Genomic DNA, 20,532 nt, shown 5'->3' on the forward strand with positions numbered 1-20,532 from the left:
AACAGCTGAAATTAATGTATTTTAGTCGACATAGTTTCCCGAGAATCGCTGAGTATTGTGTTGTGAGAGCAACACTTCGGTCTTGTCCCGTTTTTGTTTTTTTTTTTTTTTTCCTATGCCGCCGATGTCGGCTTATTCCTGGAAACTGGTAAGGGTCTAACATGTTCGGTTTTTACGGAAAGTGTGGACCTCAGGCCGGATTGATGAATATGGCATTACATTTTGGAAAGCTCTGCAGAACTCTTGCCTGGGGCTAAAAAGGATGGTTTTTGCTTGTCCACAAACCAGAGCCTATGGTGTGCGAAGTGAAGTGCAGTTATGTAGTCTATGTCAGAAAGGAGTAACTGAAGTTGTGCAGCCAAGCTTTCGTTTCATCAAACCATATTTCTGCTTTCGAGTGAAAAGCTCCGTTCTAGCAGACAAGCTGGCAGGCACCACTTTCAAATTGAAGATGGACTAAAATCTTTAAGTGTTAAATGTATACGGCAGTTACTCGGTCCCACAGCCAATATATCTTCTTTGAGTGATAAATAGATAAATTTATAGAAGCAAAAAAGCGGCATTTTCCCACGGGTCTGAAAGTGCTGCCGTGATTTTGGCTGGGTTTGTCATTTGTTTTTTTGGACTTGGGATTGAGGTAGAGAAATGTTATCAGATGTACCTCTTAAACTTTAAAAGTTCTGTCATTGCTAAAGAAATTAGAGCTTATCTTTTGCTCCTTTCTAAGTGGTGACGCTAGAAAGTTGGCCTACGGCAAAAAAAAAGCAACTTTTGAAATAAGACAGATAGAATTTTTTCGACGGCAATCGATAGCTCTTGATGAGCTGATCAAAGTATATGTCATCCATTTTTTAGTACAAAAATGAGACATACTAGTTTGAAAGTTTCAAGGGGTTGACATCTTCAGTAGTACGGTACACACTGAAACCAAAAATAAGCCGATACCAATTGTGAGATATGTAGAGGACTTGTAAGGAAAGGTCAGCTGGTAGCTCGTAAGAATCTTCGGCAGTGAGGGGTTTGCAAATTGTGCCATTTTGTGTATCTTTTATTTGTTTTCAGTGTATTTGATGTTAAGACCAAATTGGTTCCAGTGGTAAGGCATGTAGGGGACTTGTAAGTAATAATCGTCTGTTAGGCTACAATCATCTTTAGTGAAGAGGGATTTGTAACTTTTGCTAGTTGGTGTAGCCTACCCATACTCACTGTAACCTAGAATTAAGTGTTTACGCAACAAGTACAAACGATAATGTAAAACAACGAGGCAGTTTCGTAATAATTAATAGAGTGTCATCTATGGTATTTTGATCCTGAAAAGTTACGGATAGCTTTATAATACCAACTAGATTGTATAAGATACTGTTCCAAGTCTTGGTCCGTCACGATGTCTACGATTGAAAGGATAAAGTTCAACTGGCTGCAAAATCAATTTAGTCGCTTCTTTCGATATTCTTTTGTTATTGTTGTTTTTTCAACGCTGAGGAATAGCCTTTGATCATGTGATTACTGATCGCGGTCTTCTTTGAACATAACGTTTTAAAAGCTTCGATAGGCTGACAATTTCAGCGTTTAACCGAGAGCAAAGAAACAAATCCAAAGTGTTGCTCTCGCAACACTATATTCGGCGAAGCCGGACAAAGGTTGCCGCAACACTTCACGTTGCTCAAGCAACGTAGGTCCAGTTTTCTATCAAATTGGGAATAATTTTAATACAAAAATACTCAAAAGAAAGTCATTGTTATGCCAGGCCTCTTGAAAAACCAAGGCTATAAGCCCTGGAACTCCCCCAATTTCCCTCAGTCTTGTGGACAATGATACGAATAAACTAAAAAAAAAATAGAACAGCTGGAAAGATTAAATCCTGACCCAGTATAAGTATCTAACAGGCTAAAAATGTTTTCCGAAAAAGGATTTTCAAGAAAAGTAAAGAGCCATACCAAACCTAAGAACAAGTAAAAATAAAATTATATTAATAAATGAAACTTTCACAAAATCTAAACGAACGAATTAATTTTAAAACAGATATTGAAATAAAAGATAATCTTAAACTTCAAAATAAGAGATACTACTATGTGTGAATAAATGAAACCGAAAACGACGAGAAATTGCCACAAATAAAAATGGACCTACCTTTTACAGGCCGTCTTTTGGAATACAGTTGAAACTTTCAGGACTATTGGAGGGAGAGGGAGGGCAAGTAGATCTTGAATTTGGACCTAAGAGACCAAAAGAGGGTGAGATCAAGATTCTGTTTCTCTAATTTGCTTGTAATTTTTTGATTCTATAGGCCGGTGTCGGACAAGAAAGCATTCAAAGTAAAGCAGCGCTGAAAATTTTATAAGACACAACATGCACCCAGGTTATCAAAACAGCATATTTGTAAAATTTCAGAAACCGAATGGGGGATCAAGTTGACGCTCTCAGAGTGTTGAGGGGAGAGATAAGAAAGGGAACTTCGAATTTTGTAGTCCAGGGTAAGGTATGAGGAGACCAAACACTATTGCACCAAAAATATTTGCAACATAAACCCTTGTGGAAATGAAGAATCTACTTAAATTGAAGATATTAGAAATATCTTTCATGAGATATTAGAAATACACTATTTGATAGCCTCATAGCCATTTCGTCTTGTGATTGACCTTGCTGTTTAGCAGTGAATATATTCAAAGTCTGACAGGTGCTTATAGTATAAAAAATCTCTTAGTTGGATCAGAGACAAACAGTTTTTACATTCCCCCCTCCGCCCGGCCAAAAAAAAATAAAGTTCCGTTGCCCCCAACCTTCATTGAAAGTCTCAATTTCATCCCCCAAGTCGTTTCCAAGATATTCAAAATATGCTATTTTAATAAGCTGGATCGGAATAGCCTTTTGATATTGCAGATAAAGTAATTTGAAAACTCGGGTGCACGTAACGTCTCTTGATTTGCTCAAAAACGCGTGTTTTGTCAAGAGTAGTGGGAATCTGTCGATGTGTCCAGTAGGGGTGGAAGGAGATCTTGGTCTAGTGAATGATTCCTAAGAGTTCCAAGATGAGAGGACAACCGAGTCCAATTGCGACTGCCTTCTCTGCTAAAACCTACTTGTGAAAAGTGGATGGTTTACAATAGGGCGTAGTTTTAAGACTATTCGACTATTAAAAAAAAATTGGCTATTTAGAAACTTTGATCCAATACCATAGAGGGTACAGGATGCAGAGGGGGAAAAAGGACGGGAGAAAGTGACTTTCTCTCCAATCACTTTTCAGCCCTGAAAAGGGCACTAAAAACTTTCGATTTGTGAGTGAATGAACCACAGCCGATGTTTATACCATGTCTTCCATGCGGAATGGCCGGAGAAAAAATATGGAAAAATAAAGGAACATGGCTCTTTACTAAGGCCCGACTAGTGCTATGCCTCTAAAAATGTCTGCTTATTGATGCCCACTAACAGTACATTAAGACGTTTCGGGCTCCTAAACTCGACTAGAATCGAGAACCTATTTGGCTGCTATTCTTATTTTAAGTTATTGATAAAAAAAAAATAAAAAATGGGAGACCAACGACGACCAGGAATTTATGCGTCTTGACATTTTCAACAGCATTGAAAATGAAAAAAAATTGTCTTATTTAGCTGTTTCGAAGTTCCGATTCGTTGAAATTTTTCAATGATTCTTCGCACTTTCAACTTCATTCAGCTCATATTAAAGCAGCTTATAAGCGTGAGGTGTTTTAAAAAGATAGGACCCCTTTCCCATACCTCTCTTTGCATATGCTACCTTAAAAAACACAATTTAAATTGAAGGTTACAAAATCATTCTGATTTAACCCTCAAAAACTGAAATCAGAGTTGTTTCAAACCTGATCGTTCGCTATAGGTTTCCTCCCTTGGCAATTAAAGTGCCTGATAGTTAAGTAAATATAAGAGCATAGAATTGTCAAACATGCCGTGGTCAAGGAAACCAGGAAATACAGGGACTTATTTTTTATATCAAGTGCCATGGTGATTTGGTAATTTTCATTAAATGTCTTTGGCCAGTAATGTAATGACCTGAAAAATAATGAGCGTCTGCCACGAGATATTTCTTTGACGTTAGTCATGTTTTAAAGTAAAAAGCCTTGGTTAAGCTGAATTCCACCTGTAAAGTTTCAGAGGCAACGATCTAGTATTGCCTATAGTAAAGAACCACTAGGCTTCAATACGTTGTTTTTTTCCAGAGCTACTTCATATGGAAGGGGGGGGGGGGTTCGTATAAAATTTGGAGAGGGATCATTTGATTGCAGATTGGAAGTTCTAGTGTCGTTTTTAAAAGTCAAAAGTAACCAGAGGGCAACGTGCCCCCCGTCTTTTCCCCCAAAAATAAATCGGTGAAACATTAAGGAAATGTCGAGAGGGAAATCAAACACAATCAAAAGACACTACATGTATGCTGGTTATAAAAGGGAATATCAATAAATACTAAGGCCGGGGTATAAAGTTGAAATTTTCAGGGGATGATAAGGGGATGTCGAAGAATGATCGAACGGCAACCAGCTACCTTTTCCTTTTTATATGTCCCTCTCCTCAGAACTATTTGAAACTTTGAAAAAGCCATTTTGTTCAAAATAGTGAGAAATTCTGATAACTCTGCCTCAAGGGAGGCTTTTCCTTCCACTGCCCCTTGGAAAGGATCGAAATAATGCACTTTTTCCATTGTTTACATGCAGAACTTCCATTAGGTTGAGAGGCAACCTTTGATTTTGGGCGTGTCCTGGCTTTAGCACGCTAGAGAATTTGTCTAACACAGGTCAGTTATGTATTTGGAGGGCGATCTGATCAAAAAATTGAAAGGTGTGTTCGCCTATTCTCTGCAAACTTTTTTCAGCTGAATAAATCATTATGGAAGTTTCAAAAAGCGATCTTCAGAAATAGTCTCCTATATGGGTTCGAAATATAAGTTGTCAATGCTCACAATAGTACTAAGCTGGATGTCTTTAATTATGACTGCCTTCGTCGTATTCTACCCGTGCAGTACGATGAACGAGTATACAACAAGGAGATCCGTGAGCGCTGTGAACAACAGTACCCAGTCTCGGAAATTGTAGAGATGACGGCTCGTGTGGCTAGGCGATTGCCTACGACGTGAAGACTACCGATGCATCTCAATGTCCGCTATTGAAGCACAGCCGTTTGAAAATTGAAAATGTCGATCTCGAGGCCGGAAGAAAGATAGGTGGTCAGTGACTAAAAACGGCCTAAAGCTGCTTGGAGGTTTCCGTCTCTTCGATGGGTTCTGCGACAGTGATCTGGACAATAAAGTTTCTTAATAATTCTTGAGGATACCATACAGGGGAAGTGCTTTAGCTCGGGTTCAGTTATGGGTGTTGGCACTCCTGGCGACATTAGTGCCAAAAACAAGATAGGCAGCAATGAATAAGCCAGTTGACACTGACCGGGGCTAAGATTCGCTAAGTAGTAGAAAAAATAGATGCAGATATATGTCAAAACTCGATGTACAGTTCATGTAACAAAATAGACCGTGATGATTATGCTAGATGAAAGGAAGTCTAGCCAGCAGGGACTTGACTAAGAAAACTATGGGCCGTGCCGTCTTTTACTAGCAGCGTAAAGATTTCTTGAAAAAACTCCATGCATCGCATGATTACCTCCAATCTAAACATCCAAATTCTGGGGTCCTACTTACCGGTGACGGAAATGAACTAAACACAAGTCGTACTTGTCAGGGGGCTAATTTAAAACAAACTAGGTCCTTTACTATTTTTGGCAATGATTAACAATACTGCTAATAAATCAGCCGATCCATGGAAGTTTGTGGATGACATGTCACTGCTCAGAAAGTGCAGAGGAAATATTAAGAGTTGTGCAATGGAAATTTTCGAAGACGTTGCAAGTAAAGCAGCCCAGTCAAAAATGAAAGTGCATTCCGATAAATCTATTATTGTGACCTTTAAAATTTCTTAAATCAAAGCCGTAATTTACAGCCCAACACCTAATGAAATACATTGAACAAAAAATACACTCCTAGGGGTCACACTGACTAGCGATTTGAAAAGGGAGGCCCATATTTGAACTAGTGTTAAACAGGCTAAGGAGTCTCTGTCTCTCATTAAGCTATTTGCTAAATTTTGATGCCCAAAAGCACATATCCTCCGCCTTTATAGGTATTTTGTTTGGTATTTTGGCCTTATGGTGGTTCAATCCGATGGACTAGAAATTATCCCGAAGAGAGCCCTGAAAAATACGGTCTGGGCAAAGTACCTTACATTCTCCTCAAAAAATTCCGCCTCCCTACCTTGGCAGCCCGACGTGTTACTCTTTGTACTAATTTCGGAAATAATCTGTGTCATAATGCATACTTTCTATGTATATTCCCACCCCCTTATTGCCCTGCGAAGCCCCGTTTCCCCCGATAAAAAGCACGAAAAATCCCAGTTCTAAATCATATTTATGCAAGAACTGAGCGTTACAGAAAGAGCTTTGTACCAGGATTCGTCGAAACCAAAAAGAAATAAAAATTGCAACATGTAATTTAATGTGTCATGCGTAATTATTAATGTGTTAGTTCATTTGTTTCATTTCCATTTGACAGGCCAGTTGAGTTCATCGTTGTATGTTTTTATTATGCACTGATGCTGACTTGTGTACTCTTTTTATTCATTTTGCTTACTTATGTTACTTACTTTTTACTTTTACTTATGTTACTTACATTTTGCTTGTGTACTTATGTTTGTGTACTTATGTAGGCTCCTCGTTTTTATCTATTAGGCTCATTTTTATTCGACAGGCCAGTTGGGTTCATCGTTGTATGTTTTTATATTGTACTTATGATTATATTCATGTACTTATGCTTTGTTTTATATACAGCATACGCTAGGTGACAGAAAGTAACAAGTTCAGCAGTTTTTTATGGAGTGAAAGTTAGCTTGTTCATAAAGTACTATTTTATTCTCCTCGGTCACAGCTACTGCTACAACCACGTCATATCAGAAGCATATAAAATTTGCGGTCAAATTTTACTTGCGGTCAAAGGCGTTCTTGGATAGTTTAAGTATCCTAATCATTCCAAAATTTTCTAGACTTTAAAGGTCATTATAAAATTGAAACGGATTTAATTTACACAAAACCATGCTGACCTGAACATATATTTTGATTTTAAACGACAGAGACATACGGTATTTAAGTCATTTTTTTTCAAATAGTTTCGGATCAAGCCAGACTGTTCAGCTAACCATAAAACCATGAAAACAAAGCGCAATATTGCTTTTCTAACCACAATACACTTGTCTTTTCTTCAACCTATAATTAACTTTACAAAACAAAATATTGAAAATTAGATAAGTTAACAAATAAATCGTGATAGAAATCAAAATGATTTATGGAATAAATAATTTTGACAAATGTTGAAGCAGACAAAACTAAATTAAGAGCAGTTGATTTATTGACCGACAAGACATATTTGGGATTATATATATATATATATATATATATATATATATATATATATATATATATATATATATATATATATATATATATATATATATATATATATATATATATGTATATATATATATCTATATATATGTATATATATATATATATATATATATATATATATATATATATATATATATATATATATATATATATATATATATATATCACCATGAATGTCCAAAATCTGGTTAATATCGATATTCTTAGTTGAATGTCTGAAGTTCCTTTTTCTCTGCTCGGATTCAATTAGCTTTGTGAGTCAGCTTTTTTCAATCTTATGCAAGCTATGGTGGTAAAAGTTAGGTTATTTTAGTTGAGGTTAGGTTGGTTTAGATTTAATTAGGTTTTAAACATCAAAAATCGGTTAAAAATATAACCTAGCCCAATCTAACATAACCAAACTAAACCTAACCTGACCTGTAATCATCAAACCGTGCATTAAACTGAAAAAGTTGACTGGCAAGGCTGTCAAAATCCAAGGAGAAAAAAAAAGAATTTAAGATATTCGCCAGTTTCGCACAGTCACGGTAACATATACATATGCATATATATATAATGTAAAGATTTGATGTAGGTTTTTGTCTTTAAATTGCCCCTATAGTTTCAGTGGAAAAAATATAGCGCTTTTTTTCAAATTTAATGACATATAAATGATTGTGGTCCATTAATCCAGCATTAATGTAACACCAATACATTACAATGTGGTGACTCAGAGTGGAGTAAAATAACCTTTGGTGCCACGCAAGGGACGAAACTTGCAGGAATAACGTTTCTTGTCATCATCGACTACTTGATAGTAGAAAATATCGACAAATACAAATTTGTCGACGATTTGTCGCTTTTACTCCCCTATCTTCTTTATGGCAATGTCCCTACCAAACAATTCCCCGAAATCACTTTCAATCTACTAAGTTCACAGTGCTCTGATATGAAAATTACTATTAACTCTGTTAAGTCAAAAATACTTAGACTGAACCCGCTAAAGAGAGACTTCGTCCCCCCTGAAGTTCCTTTCCTTGTTGTTCGTGAGGTAAAAATACTAGGTGTCATTTTCTCACAAGATTGCACCTTTACTAACCATATTAATAGTTTGACCCGTAAAGCAAACGCATCTCTGCAAATCCTTTCAAAATGCGTCGCTTCGGGTGCAACGCCCACAGTCTTCTGCGGACATACCTGTTCTACGTGCGCCCCATACTTGAATACGCCTGTCCCGTCTGGGGCCCGTCAGTATTGAGAACAACCTATCTAATGCAGAAACTGGAGTCAGTCCGAAAAGGGGCAACCAGGATCATCTTGAGTAACAGAGACATTTCCTACCACGATGCCCTAGCAACCTTTGAACTCCAAAGTTTGGAACTCCGTTTGGGCGAGCTTATCTTGAGGTTTGACAAAATGCTGCTGTCTAACCCTGATCACCGTGATATTTTACCACCAGAAGCCTTGACAGTCAGCCGTACGAAACAGAAGCTAAAACTTGTGCCTGAGCGTGCTCGGACTAACCGCTACCAGAACTCTTTTGTCCCTTTTTTTTAAGTCAATATGCACTAACATGTTTTGTATTTCAACACCAAATTACCCATTTGAGCTACAACTGTTGTTTGAATGAACCTTTCTCTCTCTCTCTTTCACAACACATAGACAATTTTGTCTCTACTTTTGTTATACTGTTGTTGTTATTTTGTAATGACTATCAGACTGTTACATTTATGGTTTTGTTACAGTATTGTTTTCTTTAGTATTTATGAAACAAGCCCATGGCTTATTCCATTTTTGTTCAAAATAAATTACATGTAGTGCTAGATTAATCCTTTATTGAACAACACATTTAAAGAAAACATTTTGACAAGGACAAAGAAACTACCTCAACGAAAAAAATATTCTTAGAGAAGAAGCCAATATATATTTCCCAATTCCTAATCTTTTTCTCACTCGGATCCGAGTAAAACTGGCTTGTTTCATCTCCAACATTTTTCTGCGAGAGAAAGAATGTTAGAAGCGATGGCGCATACACGTTCCAGAAAGTTTCCTATTGATTCGCCTTTGCTCAAAACCTCTTAGGCTAAGTTATCCGGAACATAGAAAAAGGTGCTCTCTGACATCAAAAATTAAAGGCATAACAAAAACCAGATGCGTTTCGCAAGGTCTCTGACCCAAATTTTTAAATAAAATGTAAATGAAAACAAACACTGACAAAACTAAATTTAAAATGAAAAAGGAGGAAATCGAGGTCAGGCACTCAAGTGCAACTATATTACTGTAAACAAAGACACAAACAAAACTTATTATATGGACCAAAAAAGTCACCTGTGTAGTAACAATTATTTCTATGTTGAAAAGGTTCTAATTAGTTTCCCACCCCCTGCAACTCCCAGCCACGCAACTCAAAATCCAAAGACACCCCAACATACAAGTTATCAACCGACCCCATCTTCATCTACGACTACCCACTTCACAGTCCCCCCCCCCACGCAACTCCCTAAACCAGAATTTCACATGAGCAAAAAGTCATAATTATTTCTAATTTGTATCGAAGTCCATATTTTTGACTTTTAAGATAGATGAGACACTCTAAATCCGCAAGAATTCTCACTTCTCAGCTCCACATTAAAACTGTACCCGGGTCAAATTGTAGATAGTTTATAATTTGAATCAAAGTCCGAAATTTTGGCTTTTGAGGTTTATGAGGCTAAAAATGGCATTTAAGCACCTTAAAACAAAACACATGTAGCCAATATTATTCACACAAGGCTTCAAGTTTCCCCTACAATTTGTGTTCTAACAGTTTAGTTCAAATAGTTTAAGCATTCGCTTTCTAATGGACATGCTGACTGCTAGGGGTGTCAGTTTGGCATTTTCCGAGACGAAGCTATTCAAGCGCAACGCTTCGGTTCCAAATAGCGCAAACATATAAGGGCTGGAAGGAAATTTTTGCATGAAGCACATAGCTGATAACGTCGATCACAACGTCCGAACCCTTGATGGTAACGACACTTTCACACGGCATGGGCAGAATTCTTTCTGTAACGCTACTTTTAAGGTTTTCAGCAGTACTTGAGATGAGATAACTTGTTACGTCAAGGCATACAACTGAATCGAACCGAGTTCCCACTAAGTATCTCAGACACTAAGATAACTTAACCTTCTGCACGGTCCGCTACCACGAGCTTCGATTCTGGATCCCTCAAAATATTGCGAGTTGCTAAGAAACATGTTCAGACATTTTCCTGCACCCTTGCCTAGTTCGCAGGGAGCGAATTAAGCGAGCTTTATGTTAATATGCAGTCACGGTCTTGTACAGCAAAAGCCTGCATTTCTTCATACCCATGATAAATATGAGACCAAGTGATCCCATTTTTATCTACTCTACACTCAGCTTTGTTTGCGAACATTATTTCAGATACAATGCAACTCCAGTACTAACCTTGAATCAGCTAGATTACTGGAAAGCTCTAAAAATTATTGCTGGCCGAGACGTATGCAAGTCCTATAAAAAAATTGTCCTACGGCTGGGGGGCGTCCACGCACTGATGAGTTACCTTAGGGCTCTTGGACAGATTATGGAAGGCTCTGGACTTCAAAAAACTTTGGAAATAATATACAATCCAAATCTGAACTTAAAGTTTCCAGATAAACGGTAAGATTCTCGCCTCTGAGTTTGTTTCACCTGCGACAACGATGACAAGTACTGTTCGATGACAAGTACAAGTACTGTTTGTGAAGCTAGACCTACAAAGTTAAATGAAAGTTTTAAGTTTACTTCCAAATAAAAGGGATTTCCATAATTACCCCTATTGTAGACATCATGTTAGTTCTTGGACATTTTTATATAGAACCACGAGTTTCACCTCCACAAAATCTGCCTCAACCACAAAAAACCTAAGTCTTAATTTTACGTTGAAATAAAGGGGATTTTTATAATCATCGTGATCTAGTGCCCTATTCTAGACATCAATTTTTTGTTGCACACCTTTATATGGAAGCACAAACTTAACCTCAAAATCTGCTTCAACCTTAAAAAAACCTAAGTTTTAATTTTACGTTCAAATTAAAGTGATTTTTGAAATCACCGTAATCTATCTATGCTAGACATAAATTTTTTTTGCTGTACGCCTTTATGTGGAAACACGAATTTCACCTCCTCAAAAATAAATCTCAAACTCCAGCTAGATGAGCAAACTTGCCACACTTGAAATCAGCCTATTTTTCTGAGTCGGACAGCGAAAGAATCATTTCTATTGCCATTTGTTCCGGGTTGGGCCCTTATTTTCACACACTTCCACGACTATAAGTTGAAACTTCCAGGATGTGATGAGAGGGATGTTTAACTGACCAAAAGGCAATATTTTAATACTACTGCTGCTACTAGTACTATTGCTGTTTATACTACTACTATTATTATTAATACTACTAGTATGACTGCTATTGCAACTATACCTAAGGTTATGAAGGTAAAATTTTCAGAGAATTTTTAGGGAGAATATGAACTGAACCACAACACGCCTTCTGTATTGCGTGTTGTCAAAACGGGCAAATCAGCAATATCTTAGGAACAGTTTTATGAGTAAAGTTGCAATTTACAGGGCTTGCTGTGGGGATGTTGAACTAACCCAAAGACAATACTTACATCCTAATTGCTTCTACTCATACTACTACTACTACTATTATTATTATTGCTACCACTACTACTATACTGTAACTAAAGTTTGGGCTACTGCTATTAATTCCACTGCTATTACTGTTGCTACCTGTGCTACTACTAGAGCTACTAAATGTTAATACTAAAGGGTATTAAGGCGAAATTTTTTTTAAATATTGAGACTGTACTGAACTAAGTCGAAACTCACTATGTCCACATAGGTCAAGAGCAAGTATCTCAGCAGATAAACCAACATCTTGACCTTTCTCATCTCCAAGTTTGTGTAGTGATACTCCTTAGGTAGAGAATAGCCACATAAGTTTGATAATATGAAACAAGAAAAAATGCCGTCGTTCCATTCGGGTGACTTGTTTAATAGACCATTTAAACAACATTAGAATCAATGTGCCTGAATTATGCCTGATTTGCTGTGTCCCACTAAACAAGATAATGAAATGCCTGCAATAAAACTACTAGATTTTGTAGTATATAGGTAATAGTAATAATAATAGCGTTTTAGATTACCCAAGCACCAATGAAACCAAGCGCGTAATTTTCTATGGGGCAGAGGAGCAAATGCCTCCTCCAGACCCGAGTTTGCCCCCCCCCCAACATAAATTTAGTTTCTGTAAAAAAAAAATCTTGTTTAAACTGAGATAAACTCGCATAATTCAAGTATCCTGAGAAATAGGTCAATTTTATTTAGTGTATCTTTGCCTTTGTGGCAATATATGGATTTACTGTCAGTTTTCACTGTCTTTTTCACTTGAGTTGGGAAAATTTGCCCCCCACCCCGGAATTTCGACGAAATTACGCCACTGCCTGACACCTTAATCCTTTAGCTGTAATTCTGACAGTAACCTTTAACCATGAGCAATTATTATTTTTAAAGGTTTTTTAATACAAACCTTAAGTTTGAATTATTGTCCGATACCGTGTAATTAGCTGTAAGTCCGCCAAATAACAGACAAGGAAAACTTAAAGGGGTCCAGAAACTTGAGCATGTAAAATTACCAACACTATCCCTAGTCTTACCAACCTGATTTCATGTTCACTGGTAAAAATTCGTACGACTTTAGGTCTTGGAAAAGTACTAGTTACACAAAACACCATTGGAAGGGGAGCAGGTGTGGTAAGACCCTACTTTTTCCTCTCCGCCAGACCCCAACTTTCTAAGTATGACTAGTTACAGGAACTATTTTAAAGTGCTACAAATAAAACTAGATTATAGTTGCAAGTATTTTGTTGCCCATTGCCTCTCAAAATATTCAAGCTGAATATTTTATTACTTAAAGCAAAAGCAAATAGATAAGCTCTTTCATCCTTAAAATTCGAAATAGAAAAAAAAATCAAACTTTAGTGTAGAAAAAGGGGCGGGGTCATCTTTTTTGGTTTTAAGTTTTACAATCACTGTTTACTTCCGTTCGACAAAAGTTTTTTTTTTATATATACTTAATTTGTTTTCATTTTTATTATTATGTACATGACTAAGCTAAAATGAGAGAAGTTGCTGCCTTCTCAACCCAAATGGCTAGGAAATCTTGTGACTTCAGAGATTCGTCTAAATCAAGTCCACCTATTCAACCTGTACCAGTTTAACTGGCGCATACTAATATAACGAAAAAAATCTTATTTAGGCGAATCTAATTTTTTAAACAAAATACAGTTTTTCCCAATATGAGGGAGGCAGAATCCATTTTTGATGCAAGTTGACAGCTCTATCCCAATTGCCTATAAAAACTTATACTAGGTTGCATTTTGGCCTTGTTCAGGCCAAATTTGTCACTTTGAGGTAAAAAAATAAATAAATAAAAGGGCAGAGATCAGTACTTTGGCGTGACATCGTCTCTTGTTACTTGATTAAATAAAAAAAACAAGTTTTTTCAACTGAAAGTAAGGAGTGACATCAAAACTTAAAACGCACAGAAATTACTTCGTATATGAAAGAGGCTGCTTCCTCATAAACGCCCCGCTCTTTACGCTAAAGTTTGACTCTTTCTCTCAATTCTTCTTTCTAAAACAGTAAAAAACTTTAGCGTAAAGAGCGGGGCGTTTATGAGGAAGCAGCCTCTTTCATATACGAAGTAATTTCTGTGCGTTTTAAGTTTTGATGTCACTCCTTACTTTCAGTTGAAAAAACTTGTTTTTTTTATTTAATTTCTGAACGTTTTTGAATCAATGCATGTTTTGATTTTGGCTCTCCGCAGAGGAATAATCAAAACGAAATTTGCATATTTTTTTTTTTTTGGCTCAATGGCTTTCTCATAACTTTGATCGAATGATTTTGAGAAAAAAAGAGTGGGGGACGAAGCCTAGTTGCCCCCCGATTTTTTGGTTAATTAAAAAGGCAACAAAAACTTTTAATTTTTTACGAATATTTTTATTGGTAAAAGATTTACGTAACTTATAAATTAGCTTACGTAAAGAACTTTTGTATTCTCATGTTTTTATTACATATATGAGGGGATTCGCCCCATCATCATTACCTCGCTCTTTACACTAAAGCTTAAATTTTATCCCAATTCATTAAGAATGACCCCCTGAATCACAAAAGCCGTAGAATAAGTAGTTGAAATTACCGGAAATACTTTAGCGTAAAGAGCGAGGTATTAGAAGGAGGTGAGCCCCTCATATGGGTAATAATTTCTGTTTGTTTTAAGTTTTATTGCTGTTCCTTACTTCCAGCTGAAAAAGCTTTTTCACTTTTATTTTTTAATTGTTTTTTTTTAAATAATGCTAGTAAATCCTGCTCTCCCTTCATGGAAATTTTCTTCTCCCATTACAAATTCTCGAAGGAAAGTTCCCCCAGCATATCCACCTCTTCTCAACCCCTCCCCCAAACCAAAAAAATCCTCCTGAAAACGCCTGTATACTTCCCAATAACCATTACTATATGTAAGCACAGGTCAAAGTTTGTAACTTGTTGCCCCTCCCACGGGGACTGTGGGGGAGTAAGTCGTCCCCAAAGACATAGTTATAAGGTTTTTCGACTACGCTGAATAAAATGGCTATCTCAGAATTTTGATCCGTTGACTTTGGGAAAATAATTAGCGTGGGAGGGGGCCTAGGTGCCCTCCAATTTATTTGGTCACTTAAAAAGGGCACTAGAACTTTTCATTTCCGTTAGAATGAGCCCTCTTGCAACATTCTAGGACAACTGGGTCGATACGATCACCCCTGGGAAAAAAAAAACAAAAAAAAAACAAAAAAACAAATAAACACGCATCCGTGATCTGCCTTCTGGCAAAAAATGCAAAATTCCACATTTTTGTAGATAGGAGCTCGAAACTTCTACAGTAGGGTTCTCTGATACGCTGAATCTGATGGTGTGATTTTCGTTAAGATTCTATGACTTTTAGGGGGCGTTTCCCCCTATTTTCTAAAATAACGCAAATTTTCTCAGGCTCGTAACTTTTGATGGGTAAGACTAAACTTGATGAAACTTATATATTTAAAACGAGCATTAAAATGCGATTCTTTTGATGTAGCTATTGGTATCAAAATTCCATTTTTTAGAGTTTTGGTTACTATTGAGCCGGGTCGCTCCTTACTACAGTTCGTTACCACGAACTGTTTGAAAAGGTATCTGAAATCTAAATTCCTTATCAAAAGAGTCATCTTCCGAAATTCTACGACCAAAGGCCTGATATGACTGCCCACAGAAAAATAATACGCATCTTTGGCATCCTTCTCGAGAAAAGCAAAAAAAAAATTCTTTTTTGCCAGATAGCAGCATGAAATAACAATTTCCAGGCAAGAATTTCCAGAGACATTGTCAACAGATTGTTTTGGGTAACCGTCTGACTAACCGTATTTCGACAATATACCGAACGAAAAGTGTGGTTAAATCCTGCTTTCTAGGGCTATAATGAGTAAAGGCTGAGATGGCTAATACACGTTCTATAAAGGATGACACGTTACCAAAGCTCGTACTTCTTGGCCAGCCATCAAGGACGAAACAAGAAGCAGGTCGTCCCCGAAAGGGCGGGAGGACTTCGTAAAGAATAATTTAAGGGAAATTGGATTTTTTAGGCGATTGTAACGAGGGAGGCATTAAATAGATTGGGATGAGGGAGGAGCGTGCGTAGCTGTGATGGCCTCAGGTAGCTTGGTTCTAAAGTGAGTTGCTAGTAGTAGTAGTAACTTGAATTTCAGGGTGTAATCTTCATAGGGACCGCATTCCTCTTTGGGACATTTTGCTCGTTCTTCCAAAATTAAGCAAACATCCGATAAACTTCTTCTTGTCAATAAACTTCTTCTTCAATAAACTTCAACATTTTTGGAATCAGTGTAAAGAGCAGTTTCTTTTGATGGATACGTTAAGAATCCTGGTTTCTATCGACAATGTCAACTCCTTACTAACGGTTCGTTATCACGAACTTTTGGGTGATATGAAGAATATCATTCATAATTTATAAACCAAATATATTTGCGCGAGTTCTCAACACGACTCGTCTTCTCAAAAATATAAAAAAGCAAGCAATTCGATATCAAAAGAACTAAAAAAGGAAACGAAAACATTCAAGTTATCAAAAAAACTATGGTAAACTCCGTTTTTTACTTTTCAGCACATGGTAGCTCCCGTACGAACAGAATCGTTCTGAATAATACGGAAAGTAAAAGGCTCGAAATATCGACGGTGACCTGAAATAAAAAACACATTTTTGTTTGTTTCTAAAGAATTAAATTGAAATGACAAGGCCTGAACTCTAAAACCATTTATTCTAATGCAAATGCAACTCTTTTACTTGCCTAAACCATTAGAAAATAGATAAGCGCCTAATTTATAAAAAGAACACGGTGGCTTGGTGTAAACAAAAATATAAAAATAGATGTTTTCAGTGCTTTCTCTTTACAGAGTACCACTACTTGTAACTACAACAACAGTAATATCGGTATTTCGCCCTTAACATCTGCAAAAATTACACAGGCATAAAAAAGGTTTAACCCAAAAGAAAGAGTTAAACATTAACAACAGTAATAATAACAACCGTTTCTTGCTCTTAACATCTGGAAACAACAAACAACAAACATACACAAGAAAAAAAAAAGATGTTTGAACCAAGAGTACCCTTGAAAACACCAATTTACAAAGAAATATTGAACAAAAGAAATAAAATCTGTTCTAAACATCAAGGCTTAGTGAAAAAAAATTCTTACCGTCTGCACGACGCAATAAGAAAAACCAAATATCTAAATATGCTTACACTAAAATCTTTTGTCAATTCAGCCTGGAAAATAGCATACAGCAAAAGTTTAATAGTTATTTCTCAGTATTTTCGATCGGTAAAACTCGAAAGAATAAAAATAGAACAAAGGGTTGACCAAAAACGAGGATACGTGTCTCAAGTTTTATTAGTTTTTGGGAGGGCGGATATAGAGTTCGCCTCAAATAATCAATCATTTGGCCTTTCCAATTAAAATTTTGCTCAACGAATTTTGTACCTAATTTCAAGTAGGAAAAGTTTGAAAACGATTGAAAGTGTATGTACCTTCAATTTGATGAATACACCAGTCAAAACAGGATACCAATTTATAATGGATTGTATTTCATAGTTTCGGGTCAGAGTTGAGGGGCTTGAGTTATGAATAATTCATTGTTTTAACTTATCATATTAAAACTTGACGATATTTAGGATTTTTTTTTTTTTCAATATAGAGTAGACTTTCATGATAACATCAATCAAGCACTGTACATCACTGGAACGATACCACAATTTTGTTTATGACTTTCTCACAAAACGACGGAACCTTTTTTTTTCCTTCATAATGGCTATAACCAATCTATCGAAGATCCTAAAACTTCCTTTTCGATACTTAGCTCTTGATACAGGCCTTGAAAAATATTTAGCAGACTAAGGTTTGATATATTGGTTGTCGACTCAAAATCACTCCTGAAACTGATAACAAAGAATACACAGATCCCTTTCAGTCAATCAAACAGTTCGTGGTAACGAACTGTAGTAAGGAGCGACCCGGCTCAATAGTAAACGAAACTCTAAAAAACGGAATTTCGATACTAAAAGATATATCAAAAGAATTGGATTTTTATGCTGATTTTAAATATATAAATTTTATCAAATTTAGTCTTTGTCATCAAAAGTTACGAGCCTGAGAAAATTTGCCTTATTTTGGAAAATAGGGGGTAACACCCCATAAAAGTCATAGGATCTTAACGAAAATTACACCATCACATTCAGCGTATCAGAGAACCCTATAGAAAAAATTCCAAGGTCTAATCTACAAAAATGTGGAATTTCGTATTTTTTGCCAGAAGACAAATCACGGGTGCGTGTTTATTTGTTTTTTTGTTTTTTTGTTTTTTTTTCCCAGGGGTCATCGTATCGACCAAGTGGTCCTAGAGTGTTGCAAGAGGGCTCATTCTAACGGAAATGAAAAGTTCTAGTGCCCTTTTTAATTGACCAAAAAAATTGGAGGGCACCTAGGCCCCCTCCCACGCTCATTTTTTTTCCCAAAGTCAACGGATCAAAATTTTGAGATAGCCATTTTGTTCCACATAGTCGAAAACCATAATAACTATGTCTTTGGGGATGACTTACCCCCCAGAGTCCCTGGGGGAGGGGCTGCAAGTTACAAACTTTGACCAATGTTTACATACAGTAATGGTTACTGGGAAGTGTACCGACGTTATCAGGGGGATTTTTTTGGTTTCTGTGTGGGGTTCAGGGGAGGGGGCTATATGGGAGGATCTTTCCTTGGAGGAGTATTTCATGGGGGAAGAGAAATTCAATGAAAAGGGCGCAGGACTTTCTAGCATTACTATAAAAAAAAACAATGAAAATATAAACATGAAAAAGTTTTTTCAATTGAAAGTAAGGAGAAGCATTAAAACTTAAAACGAACAGAGATTATTACGCATATGAAGGGTTCTAAAAATACTTTAGCATAAAGAGCGAGGTATTTAGGAGGAGATAAATACTTCGCTCTTTATGCTAAAATTTTTTTAAATAATTTCAACTATTTATTCTACGGCCTTTCTGATTCAGGGGTCATTCTTAATGAATTGGGATAAAACGTAACGTAAGTTACGTAAGTTATGTACGTTTGTTACGTAAGTTAATTCTTAAGTTACGTTTTTTTTTTACTAATAAAAACGTTCGTTAAAAATTAAAAGATCTAGTTGCCTTTTTGAGTAACCGAAAAATTGGAGGGCAACTAGACCTCCTACCCCACCCCTTATTTCTCAAAACCGTCTGATCAAAACTAAGAGAAAGCCATTTAGCCAAAAAAAGAATTAATATGCAAATTTCATTTTAGTAATTTATGTACGGAGAGCCAAAATCAGACATGCATTAATTCAAAAACTTTCAGAAATTAAATAAAAAAAAACAAGTTTTTTTAAATGAAAGTAAGGAGCGACATTAAAACTTAAAACGAACAGAAATTACTCCGTATATGAAAGGGGCTTTTCCTCCTCGACACCCCGCTCCTTGCGCTAAAGTTTGATTCTTTCTCGCAACTCTACTTTTTAAAACAATAAAAAATTTAGCGTAAGGAGCGGGGTGTCGAGGAGGAAAAGCCCCTTTCATATACGGAGTAATTTCTGTTCGTTTTAAGTTTTAATGTCGCTCCTTACTTTCATTTAAAAAAACTTGTTTTTTTTTATTTAATCTCATAACAGGTTAGATTCATGAGTGCTTTCTCTGTCTAGCTAGCACCGGAACTACATAACCACTAGCTAAAACCATCACTTGTATGTTTCTGCAAGACTCTCAGCGTGGACCATGGTGCTGACTACACTCATGGACATCCCATCTTGTACGCTGTTGGATTATATTTCTTGGAAGTAGTGATGTCCTCCGTATTCCAACAGCTTTTAAAGTGTACCATCTACTTGTGAATTTCGCTTTTTTATACCCTTCAAGCTGATGCATCCTCCTTTAAATTCTTGAACACGCTTGTCTCATAGATTATTGGCCAAAGAGTATTTTATAGGTTAAGATACCTAGTAGTCGGACCTCTAATCACCGCTTCAACAGCTAAATCACTGCAAAATGGATTAAACCACCTAGAAATTAGTTTGTTTCACCATTGAATTTCTCTTGATTTATTAAGAATTTGATTGGTTTGGATATTCTAGCCATAAACAGAGTGGATATTTTAAACACGCTGATAGTCAATAGAAGAGCCTAATCCTGGACACATTTAAAGCTTCAGTCTGATCTTGGAAAATACTAGCCAATCTTGGACACAGGATCTTAAAGTTAGAACAAAGTATCTAAATCATACACAGACTCAATCTTGTGCATATTTAATCTCAGAAAAGAGTTATGAAGCAGAATAATTGCATTTATTTAGACTAGGATTAATGCTAACACTTGCCTAATTCTAAATGTTGTAAAACAGAGTTTTTCAACATCATATTCAGCCAATCCCAAATAGCCTATTCCTAACTATCC

General features: G+C 36.4%; 2 protein-coding genes across 2 annotated transcripts in view; both read right to left on the bottom strand.

Moving 5' to 3' along the window:
- LOC136033746 (regulator of G-protein signaling 17-like) overlaps positions 1-9,501 on the bottom strand; it is a 163,805-nt gene extending 154,304 nt beyond the window's left edge. The window contains exon 1 of the mRNA XM_065714644.1: positions 9,338-9,501. The gene's annotated coding sequence lies outside the window, so the exon portion shown is untranslated. The remainder of the gene's footprint in view (positions 1-9,337) is intronic.
- Positions 9,502-16,520: 7,019 nt separating this feature from the next.
- LOC136033741 (alpha-1,2-mannosyltransferase ALG9-like) overlaps positions 16,521-20,532 on the bottom strand; it is an 86,321-nt gene continuing 82,309 nt past the window's right edge. Inside the window, exon 13 of the mRNA XM_065714636.1 lies at positions 16,521-16,756. Within this exon, the coding sequence (XP_065570708.1) occupies positions 16,651-16,756 (106 nt within the window). The 3' untranslated portion in view covers positions 16,521-16,650. The remainder of the gene's footprint in view (positions 16,757-20,532) is intronic.

This window comes from Artemia franciscana, chromosome 12 (genome assembly GCF_032884065.1).
Source record: "Artemia franciscana chromosome 12, ASM3288406v1, whole genome shotgun sequence".
Classification (NCBI taxonomy): Eukaryota; Metazoa; Arthropoda; class Branchiopoda; order Anostraca; family Artemiidae; genus Artemia; species Artemia franciscana.